The sequence below is a fragment of the Pelophylax lessonae genome (genome assembly GCF_965119305.1).
Source record: "Pelophylax lessonae genome assembly, chromosome: 9".
In the NCBI taxonomy this organism is placed as follows: Eukaryota; Metazoa; Chordata; class Amphibia; order Anura; family Ranidae; genus Pelophylax; species Pelophylax lessonae.
In genome coordinates, this window is record NC_138776.1 from 238,923,746 (window position 1) to 238,935,347 (window position 11,602).

The 11,602-nt window shown below is 43.3% G+C and overlaps 1 protein-coding gene across 1 annotated transcript in view; it reads left to right on the plus strand.

Annotated features, from left to right (window-relative positions):
* LOC309564338 (membrane-spanning 4-domains subfamily A member 4A-like) overlaps window positions 1-11,602 on the plus strand; it is a gene marked incomplete at its 3' end in the record, with an annotated part of 49,323 nt that overhangs the window by 18,988 nt on the left and 18,733 nt on the right. Inside the window, exons 2-3 of the mRNA XM_082268964.1 lie at window positions 2,064-2,224; window positions 7,910-8,029. Of these exons, the coding sequence (XP_082125090.1) occupies window positions 2,072-2,224; window positions 7,910-8,029 (273 nt within the window). The 5' untranslated portion in view covers window positions 2,064-2,071. The remainder of the gene's footprint in view (window positions 1-2,063; window positions 2,225-7,909; window positions 8,030-11,602) is intronic.

Sequence of the window (11,602 nt, forward strand, 5' to 3'; positions counted from 1 at the left end):
ACTATAACCATTACTATGTCAAGGAAAATAGTTGTATTTCATCAACTGTTGTACAGTATGTTTTGCTTCTCTGATGTATGGGCATTTCAAAAGGACTTTCATTTAAGTTAAATACAACAAACGCACTTTTAAACTCATTTAAACCACTCATTTACCACTCAAGTGTGTCATGAAAAACTATCTGTATTTTTTTAAACATTTTAATATTAAATATTACATTTTTCAATATTCCTCCTCGTAATGCTGTGTATAAATATGTGGGGTTCAGAACCATTTCCAGAATTGTATGAAGCCTGAAGAAGCGATCTACAGCATTCCAAAAACTTGCATCTTTAATAACTCATAGCTGAACTTCACTCAATTTTTAACCTTTTTTCTTTTTTTTATAAGGGGTTGATTTTTTTGCAGAGCATACCCTACGTTTTCACATTTCTGGCCTAGGCCAGTATGGTGTCCTCCCCTGCCCAAAGCCTCCTGAGATACTTATGTCACATATCCCAGGAGGCTTTGGGGTTGTGTAGAATCCAGAGAGAGTCACCAGGAGGCCAGCTGCTAGGACCCAGAAGAGACAGTCACCCTCCTGATGACGTCACAAGTCAGATGGCAGTGCGTGACTCCAAGTACGGTTGCTTTCAGTGGATCACAGCTCGATGGCGCTGGATCCTTGGGGTGGGTGAACATACCAATCCAGCTGAACCAGCCATACTAGATAGAAAGTGGTTGCTATTACCATTAACCCAAGGGGGAGAATTTCCCATTATGTTAACAAATACAGTTCTCTATGAAAGCTATTCCATGTCAGCCCACCCAAAAGGTGAGATTGAAAGTCGGGGAAGGCAACCTTGGCATCCCAGCTGTAGTACAACTGCAAATCCAATTGGAAATTATACCTTTGGCTGTCAATCTTGAAGTGCCCCATGGGACTTGTAAAATTTTAAAACAGTTGGAGTGCCAAGGTTGCCTACCCCTATTTTAAGTGAAGCCTGGTGAGCTGGAGTGCCAAGGTTGCCTACCCCTATTTTAAGTGAAGCCTGGTGGGCTAAGTCTAAATCTGGCTTCTTAATTGTTATGGATATTCCAAAATTGATATCTCCTGTCTATAATTCCTGACCCTGTTCCTGCCCCCCTGTGAGTTTTGGGTTTTCCCACCCACCTTTGTGTGTGTTAGCTCCTCCTGTTACATCCTTGGTAATAAAAATAACCACAAATTCAACGAGAAGGGTGAGAACCTTTTATAATTGGCAGAGCAGATGTTCTGAACTTAATACCCAGACTTGACCAACAGATTAATTGTCAGGTGGTTACACTCTCAAACATCCACCAAAACACAGGTTGAACTGGATGGACTATTGTCTTTATTCAACCTCACCTACTATGTAACTATGTAACTATGTAACATGCAATATCCCTTTTTGATCATTAAAGGAGATCTATGGCTACAACCTGCACTTTTATTTTATACCATCAGCAGCCTGCCTATGCTACGCCCCTTGCTACCATAAAAGTACCTACATAGTACTTCAAATAAAACAGAAAAGTTATTTGGAAAGAGGCTGAGTGTATCTTTTTGTGTCTATTCCCTACTGCAGTAGTTATTATTAATTTGGAACCACTAATCAATATGAGGATAGGAGTTGCCTATCTATAATATTTCCGGGACAAATACAAACACTTTTTTTTAACAATCCAATCGTGCTGCCTGTCTGCTGGACATCTCTTTCCACAACTTCCTGAATCCAGCAGCTTCTCCTCCGCTGTTTACTTTAAATTTCTAAGGACTATATGTCCCATGGTACATTGCTGCCTGCAAGCAGTGATTCCTGTACTTATCCCGCCTCCTAAAACCTCCTCTCTTCTGTAGTTCAGAAGGTAGGCCCTGTATATTCTGTGACACATTATTGCCTTTTCAAAGGACATATATTTTGATACACTTTAGGGGCACTGTAAATGACTGACATGGATTCAACTAACTACATAATTTGACAAAATAACAGATAATAATATTCAATGTTTAATATTTCTAAAATGAAGTGGGTAAATTTTGTTATGTTTTTCTCTTCCAGTCTAAACTATGGCAGCAAACATGAATCCAGCCAATGGACCTTATATTGTGATACCTCAGAACACCCTGCCCACTGTAGTTCCAGCAGCAGTGCAAACTGCGCAGGGACAAAAACTTCCATTATATCAAGAGTTTTTAAAAGGCCATCCCAAAGCGTTGGGGGTAAGTGCTCTTTTTGTTTGTCTATCTAGGTGTGTTTTCATTATTGGATAGTAGGTACAGTATCTCACAAAAGTGAATACACCCCTCACATTGTATAAATATTTTAGTATATCTTTTCGACCCCGTTCACATTGGGGCGATCCGACTTGCCGGGGCGACCTCACAAGTCACGGCGCGCAGCTCGCACCGCGACCTCGGAGCGGCCGGCACAGACTTCATAACATTGAAGTCAATGCAGGTCGCTTCAGGTCGCCCCAAAGAAGCTCCGGACCCTTTTTCTAAGTTGGACCGACTTGTGTCGCTCCTATTAGAACGGGTCCATAGCTTCTCTATGGCAGGCGACCTGTCAGGCGACCAGGTCGCCTGACAGGTCGCCCCAGTGTGAACGGGGTCTTAATGTGATAACACTGAAGAAATGACACTTTGCTACAATGTAAAGTAGTGAGTGTACAGCTTGTATAACAGTGTAAATTTGCTGTTCCCTTAAAATAACTCAACACACAGCCATTAATGTCTAAACCGCTGGCAACAAAAGTGAGTACACCCCTTGGTAAAAATGTACAAATTAGGCCAAAAATGCCAATATTTTGTGTGGCCACCATTATTTTCCAGCACTGCCTTAACCCTCTTGGGCATGAAGTTCACCAGAGCTTCATAGGTTGCCACTGGAGTCCTCTTTCACTCCTCTATGGTGACATCACGGAGCTGGCGGATGTTAGAAACCTTGCGCTCCTCCACCTTCCATTTGAAGATGCCCCACAGATGCTCAATAGAGTTTAGGTCATAAGACATGCTTGGCCAGTCCAACACCTTTACCCTCAGCATCTTTAGTAAGGCAGTGGTCGTCTTGGAGGTGTGTTTGGGGTCGTCATGTTGGAATACTGCCCTGCGGCCCAGTCTACGAAGGGAGGGGATCATGCTCTGCTTCAGTATGTCACAGTACATGTTGGCATTCATGGTTCCCTCAATGAACTGTAGCTCCCCAGTGGCGGCAGCACTCATGCAGCCCCAGACAATGACACTCCCACCACCATGCTTGATTGTAGGCAAGACACACTTGTCTTTGTACTCCTAATTAGGGATGATCAAACGGTTCGGGTCGACCATCGGTTCGACCCGAACATTGACTGTTCGAGGTTCGGCCGAATTTAGAACTTTTTGCTGAAAAAGTTCGGAATTCGGCAACCAGAACCGACCAAAATGCAATGGGCCAGGAAATGGGCTTTAAAAGCCAGTGATTGGACCATAACCATCAGTAAAAGCCAATTGAGGGGGCAGGAGAATGCTAGGAATGTGATTGGAGTGACTAGGGGGTCCAGAGGCCAATCATTAGTGAATACGCCCCCCAGTATATAAGATAGCCCCCGCCATATTTCTACCATTTTAATACAGGGACATGGAAGAGAGTGGAAGCAGTTCTGTTACTTCTGCTTCAAAGTGTCATTTAGCAATTATTAGTGTGAGGAAAGGGATATCTAGTGTAGTTAGGGTGCTATTTTCCACTTTAGTTAGCGTCAAAAATCAAGTTTCTGTAGGGAAAGTGTTAAGTGTAAAGGGACCATAGTGTAGTGTAGGGTTAACTGACTCTGACTGCTATGGCAGGGTGACAAAACCCTTCCATTTCAGGGTGACCGCTATAGAGAAAAGATCGTTTCTCTTATGTGACTTTCAGAGCAGCGATATGGCTTCTCCCCTGTCAGCCTGCTTTTTGCTGCTGGCGTTTATAGGGCTTTTTTGAGGACAAGTTTGGAGTCAGGCATGACATCTGAACTTGTGTATAGGGGTATATATACACACACACATGTATGTCTATATACACCTACACATGTATAGGTGTGAAAATAGCAGAACACTATGCTTGCGCTAATAAAATAATCAACACCCATATGGCTTCGCTCCTTTCACACCTATATGTGTGTAGGTGTATATATACATACATGTGTGTATATATACCTCTATACACAAGTTCAGATGTTTTGCCTGACTCCAAAGACCCCCAAAAAAATGCCCAAAAAAAAGCCTGTAATAACACACCTGGGCGTTTTCTTTTTTGGCGCAGGCGTTTTTTTGGAGCGATAGGTGTGAAAGGAGCGGAGCCATATGGGTGTTAATTATTTTATTAGCGCAAGTATAGTGTTCTGCTACTTTCACACCTATATATGTGTATGTGTATATATACATATAAGTGTGTGTGTATATATACCCCTACACAGAAGTTCTGATGTTATGCCTGCCTCCAATAACCCCCAAAAAATGCCCAAAAAAACGCCTGCTACAAAACCGGCAAGGTGTGAAAATAGCGGAGCCATATCCCTGTTCTATAAGTGACCTAATAGAAACAATCTTTTTTTTTTTCTGGTTCTGGACATGCTACAGAGCTGAAACTTCACAGGTACACCTTTTAGACCCCCCAGACACTAAATCCAAAGATCAAAATCAAAAAAATCTAATTTATTTTTTTTTAAATAATTTTTTCAATAATTGGCTCTCTATCAAAAATGACAATTTTTAAGAACTTTTTTTTGTGTGATTAATAGTCTCTGGGGCATGACCCAGAATTCTAGGCACTTTTTATGGGCATTTATTGGGTTTTATGGCTTCAAAATGGGTTTTTTTGATTACCGAAGTTCGGGTCCCATTAGATTTCAATGGGGTTCTGAAATCCGGGCCGAACTTTCTGAAAGTTCTGGTGTTCTGGTCGAACCGAACTTTTGAAAAGTTCGATCATCCCTAACTCCTCACCTGGTTGCCGCCACACACGCTTCACATCATCTGAACCAAATAGGTTTATCTTGGTCTCATCAGACCACAGAACATGGTTCCAGTAATCCATGCCCTTAGTCTGCTTGTCATCAGCAAACTGTTTGCTGCTTTCTTGTGCATCATCTTTAGAAGAGGCTTTCTTCTGGAATGACAGCCATGCAGACCATTCATCTATTTCCCAAGCACAACCTCTGGATATGACGCTGAGCATGTGCACTCAACTTCTTTGGTTAAACATGGCAAGGTCTGTTCTGAGTGGAACCTGTCCTTTTAAACCACTGTATATTCTTGGCCACTGTGCTGCAGCACACTTTCAGGGTCTTGGCAATCTTCCTATAGCCTAGGCCATCTTTATGTAGAGCAACAATTCTTTTTTTTTTTTCAGATCCTCAGAGAGTTCTTTGCCATGAGGTGCCATGTTGAACTTCCAGTGACCAGTATGAGAGAGTGAGAGCGATAACACCAAAATTAACACACCTGCTCCCCATTCACACCTGAGACCTTGTAACACTAACGAGTCACATGACACCGGGAAGGAGAAATGGCTAATTGGGCCCAATTTGTAAATTTTCACTTAGGGGTGTACTCACTTTTGTTGCCAGCGGTTTAGACATTAATGGCTGTGTGTTGAGTTATTTTGAGGGGACAGCAGATTTACACTGTTATACAAGCTGTACACTCACTACTTTACATTGTAGCAAAGTGTAATTTCTTCCGAGTTGTCACATGAAAAGATATAATAAAATATTTTCAAAAATGTAAGGGGTGTACTCACTTTTGTGAGATACTGTATGTATTTCTTAACACTTAACCCAAAGGAAACCCTAACGTTTGGGACCCCTGACTCTGGATGTCAACAACCTTCCCAGCAAAGCCACACCCCGTGACACTCCAAGGCTGAAGGGAAAATTTCCATTTGTGCAGCACACAGTCAAACAATAACCAAAGGATGGAAAAGCAGTAATAAACACTTTAACAAGTACACAAAAACAGTTTGTGGAGAGGCAAGCCTGTGCCACTGTATATTTTAGCAATTTGCGGCTGATTTTTGAAAATGCAGGCATGCCGATTGCACAGGTGTGGGCTAGGTTCATAATAGACCCAAGGTTAGGGCTCCACCCAACAGACAGGAGGTCTATGCATGGGAGTCCGGAGGACTCCCATCCTCTCTAGGAGTCAGAGAGACTGCAAGGTGCAGCCAGAGTGTCCATGTCTGTAGAAGGCAGATGTAGTGAGGAGCTGATCCCGAGCAAGCTTGGAGAGAGCTTGACTGAAGGAGAATCGTCCCAGTGGGGACAGACAGCAGCAAAACCATGAAGGAGGCTTTTCCTCTTTCCTACTGCATCCAAACCGTAAAGCTGACCTGCAGGCAAGTATAACAAAATACAAATCACTCATTATTACATAGTTTATTGCATTTTTAAATAAAAGCAGTGTAAGTAACTGAATTTAACTTATTGTCTGATTTTTTCAGTCCCCTGTGCAGCAGAGCTCTGAATGGGAAAGGGAGAAACAGCACACAAAGCCAGTCAGGTGTGCTCTAGTACAAATGTTGATCAGAGGAGAGAGCAGAGTAAGCGAGAGTAGAGAGATGAGCTGATTTCCCTTTCATTGTTCAGTCACAGGAAGGGGAGGAATGGGCCAGGGGGCAGGGGGGCAATTGCCCCCTGGGCTGCTCTAATGCACCACTTCTGCCACAGATATGCCTAAAGGATTCCAGGTGATGAAGAGAAGTTAAAAGTTCCCACCGCCGATCTACTGTGAGCGGGATGAAGACAAGGACAGAGCGCAGGCCTCCCCCCAACATGGATGGTGTAAACTGTGTCTGAGCAGAGGCCGGTTCCATGCCCTACTGGAGACTCTCCTACCCCGGCCAGTTCCAACGGAGCTGTCCCAGGTCCCCCAAACCACCCCCTGATTGCAAGGTCGGGAACCTGGATTTGGCCAAAGAGTAGGGAGTACCTGGAGTGGAGCTTCAGCCTGGAATGGGGGTCAGGAAGAGGCCGGGAAGAGGGGGAGTGGGAGAGGGGTTAAGTCACTGCACCATGGGCTTCTGGTTTGTACTTGCCCCCTGGGCTGAAATTTGCCAGTCAGCCCCTGGTCACAGGGTGGAAGTCAAGAGGGTTGTGATGCTGAGCACCCTGCTCCTGCGCTCAGAATCAGGTCCTCAGGCTGCCTCTATCCCGAAACTCTCACTTGGCATCCACTATGGCTAAGCTTTGCTGCCCTCTACGCCTGGGGTGGTCGACAAAACACTGCAAATAAAAACAAAGAAAAGGGCGCACCAGCCTAGCGCATTATCCTCAGTGGGCTTTTTAACTAAACAAGTTTAAAATCAGCTACTCACAAACATGCGAACAATTCCAGCATATCAATTCCATAGAGCAACATCCTTGTTAAAGGTCCAATGTCTCGTGAAGACGAAGGGCTAACGCGTTCTGAGGCTCTGAGCAAGAGGCACGGCCTCGAAACGCGTTAGCCCTTCGTCTTCACGAGACATTGGACCTTTAACAAGAATGTTGCTCTATGGAATTGATATGTTGGAATTGTTCGCATGTTTGTGAGTAGCTGATTTTAAACTTGTTTTTTTAAATAGCCCACTGAGGATAATGCGCTAGGCTGGTGCGCCCTTTTCTTTGTTTTTATTTGTAGTGGAAGTCAAGAGGGACCTGTGAGTGAAAGTGAAACTGCAGCATCAGGTTTCTTCCCTTATGCTGTAAGTTACAGCTGTATAAGTCTCAGGACTGGTTGGGCAGAAATACAAATCCTTTGGCAGGTATAGCTGACATGACCTATGTATGTCTTCTGTGTTTTTAGCTATTTGCCTGTGGCAGAGTTCTACTATACGCCTCTTAGGCTGATGGCACATATCTTGGCACCATGTTAAGTCATTTTTTTCTTACTTCTGTTTTCTATACACAGACTATGCAGATCATGGTGGCCCTTCTGTACGTCTCTCTGGGTACGGTACTGCTATTCACCTTAGACAGCTACGTGTCTTTCGGTACATACAGCGGGATCAGCTACTGGGGTGCAGCATTTGTGAGTATGCCTTCCCTATTCAACTAGAGTGTTTAGGACTAGAGTCCTAAATCCTCAATATTGTCCATATTTGGGACACACTAAACACTGCCGCATGTCATGTTGGCCTTGACTAATTGTGACATCGCTATGTCCAGGGGCATCTCATAAAATTAGAATATCCTCAAAAAGTTAATTTATTTCAGTAATTAAATTAAAAAGTGAAAGGCATATATTTTATATAGATGCATTACACACAGAGTGATATCTTTCAAGCATTTCTTTCTTTTAATTTTGAGGATTAAGGCTTACAGATTGTGAAAACCCAAAATTCAGTATCTCATAAAATGATTACATAAGACCAGAGTTGTATAAAGTACTCGAAACCCATACTTGAGTAAAAGTACAAGTGCTCGATCAAAAAGTGACTTGAGTAGAAGTGGAAGTGCTCGATCAAAAAGTGACTTGAGTAGAAGTGGAAGTGCTCGATCAAAAAGTGACTTGAGTAGAAGTACTAAAGTATTCAACATTTTTTGTACTTAAGTATTGCAAGTAGTTTTTTTAAAAATTTTGCTACTCAAGTACTGAAAGTAAAAGTACCAGTAGTTTTGAGAAAAAAATGCTACTCAAGTACTGAAAGTAAAAGTACAAGTACTGTGTTATGTAGTTATTAAAGAAAGAAGTCAAAAGTTTGAACATCATATTGTTTTTTATTATTTCAAATGCAGCTTTTATTTATACATACAGTAGCTTTTATTTTCGTATGCGCTGATAATACACATGTTTTGAGCTTCATGAAACCTGCCATCTACTGTTCTGGCAGCGGTAATTTTTATAATTGTAACGAGTAACTATGCAGCGCAAAAAAAAAATATCGGAGTAGAAGTATTTAAATCATTGAAAAAATGTAGTGAAGTAAAAGTGGAAGTAGGAGAAAGAAATTCTACTCTAGGAAAGTACAGATACCGCCTTTCAGTACTTAAGTACAGTAGTGAAGTAGTTCTACTTAATTACTATACATCTGTGCATAAGACCGATAAAAAGAGGATTTTTAATACAGAAATGTTGGCTTACTGAAAAGTATGTCCATATACAGTATAGTATGCACTCAATACTTGGTCGGGGCTCCTTTTGCATTAATTACTGCATCAATGTGTTGTGACATGGAGGCGATCAGCCTGTGGCACTGCTGAGGTGTTATGGAAGCCCAGGTTGCTTTGATAGCGGCCTTCAGCTTGTCTGCATTGTTGGGTCTGGTGTCTGTCATCTTCCTCTTGACAATACCCAACAGATTCTCTATGGGGTTTAGGTCATGCGAGTTTGATGGCCAATCAAGCACAGTGATACCATGATCATGTGACCAGGTATTGGTACTTTTGGCAGTGTGGGCGGTGCCAAGTCCTGCTGGAAAATGAAATCAGCATCTCCATAAAGCTGGTCAGCAGAGGGAAGCATGAAGTGCTTTAAAATTTCCTGGTAGAGGGCTGCGCTGACTTTGGACTTGATAAAACACAGTGGGCCAACACCAGCAGATGATCAATCATCACAGACTGTGGAAATTTCACACTGGACCTCATGCAACTTGGATTCTGTGCCTCTCCACTCTTCCTCTAGACCAGGCATGTCCAACCTGTGGCCCGGGCGCCGCATGCGGCACGGAACCGCAGGCAATGCGGCCCACTGCCCCCTGACAATTTTTTTTGCTGGGGAGGAAGGAAGTCGAGTCGGGGGCACGGCCACAGAGGCAGCCTTGGAGGGGATCATCCACTAGTTGTGTTAAATTAGGGCTGGGGGGGGTGCGGCAGCACGGGAAGGGCGTGGCGGCGGCGTTTTATTACTTATATACCTTAACTATAGTATATATTTTATATGCGGCCCGAGACAATTTCTCTACACTCAATGTGGCCCAGAGAAGCCAAAAGGTTGGACACCCATGCTCTAGACTCTGAGACCTTGATTTCCAAATTAAATGCAACATTTTCCACAGTCCGTGATGATGATTTGAGGAGCCGTGTCATCTGCTGGTGTAATACCCATGCTGCCTGCTCTCAATCACAAAGGGAACAGACCTGATGGTGAAATCGTCCCTCAGCTTCCCCATCAGACTTAGCTTACTGTCAGCATCACTGATTGCTAGGAACCGGTCAGCTGTGAAGCCAACACCATCCTTGACAACCAGTGACATGTGGGGAGGGGGGAGAGAGCAGCAAACTTGCGACCTGCTATACAGCGTACAGAGACTGGCACTCTGCCTGTCTCTGTGTGCCAACTTAGCGTTGGTCCTGATTACCTCCAGTTTGGTCATATGTCAACAGAAGGTAATCCTGCGTCTGTGCTGCACCAACCAGGAGGGAGCTTATGGACAATCTGGCTAGAGTGCGCCCCTATACCAGGTGCCTCCTTAAATTAGCGAAGGCATGATGGAATGTCGTAGACATTTATTAACTGGTTCCCGACCACCCTCCGCAGTTTTACTGCGGCAGGCTGGCTCCCCTGCGCGAAACTGATGTAGCTCTACGTCGGTCACGCACAGGGTGCTGGGGGGGCTCCTGCCCCCACTAGGCAGTGGGGATGCCGATCCAAGGGGCCGCGATTGCCGCCGGGCACCCGTGATCGATCCCCGCTGAGAGAGAAGGACGGTCAGCTATTGTAAACACAGCTGAGTGTTCTCTCTGAAATGATCACAGAGCGCCTGTGATCCTTCTATATAGGTTCACAGGTCTCTATGATAATTTCACAAGCCCACCCCCCCATACAGTTAGTAAACACTCCCCTAGGCTCACAATTAATCCTTTGATCACCCCTATTACAGTAACAGTGCATATTTTTAGCACTGATTATTGTAGTAATGTCACTGGTCCCCCCAAAAGGCTAATAAATGTCAGCTAGGGGACCGATCTGTCCACCGCAATGTCGCAGTCCTGCGAAAAATCGCAGATCACCGCCATTACTAGTAAAAATAAATAAATAAATAAAAATGACATAAATCTTTGCCCTAGTTTGTAGATGCGATAACTTTTGCGCAAACCAATCAAAATACACTTATTGCGATTTTTTTTTTTTTTACCAAAAATATGTAGCAGAAAACAAATTGGCCTAAAAGGATGTAAAATGGGATTTTTATTTATTTTTTTATTGGGAATGTTATATACAGTAGCAGAATGTGAAAAATATTGTTCTTTTTTTTTTTCAGAAATGTTGCACTTTTTTTGTTTATAGCGCAAAAATAAAAATCGCACAGGTGATCAAAAACCACCAAAAGAAAGCTCAATTTGTGGGGAAAAAAAGGACATCAATTTTTTTTTTTGGTACAGAGTTGCACGACAGCGCAATTGTCCGTTAAAATAATGCAGTGCCGAATCGCAAAAAATTACCTGGTCATTAAGGGGGCAAATCTTTATGGACCAGAAGTGATTAATTGATTCCCCAGTGTGCATGTGGCTAGTTTTTTGCCAGCAATAAATGTAAATTCTTGCCCCACCCACCTATCTGAATGAGTCCTTAAAGCGGAGTTCCACCCAAAATTGGAACTTCCGCTTTAAGTGGTCCTGACCCCCTGACATGCCACATTTGGCATGTCATTTTTTTTTTGGG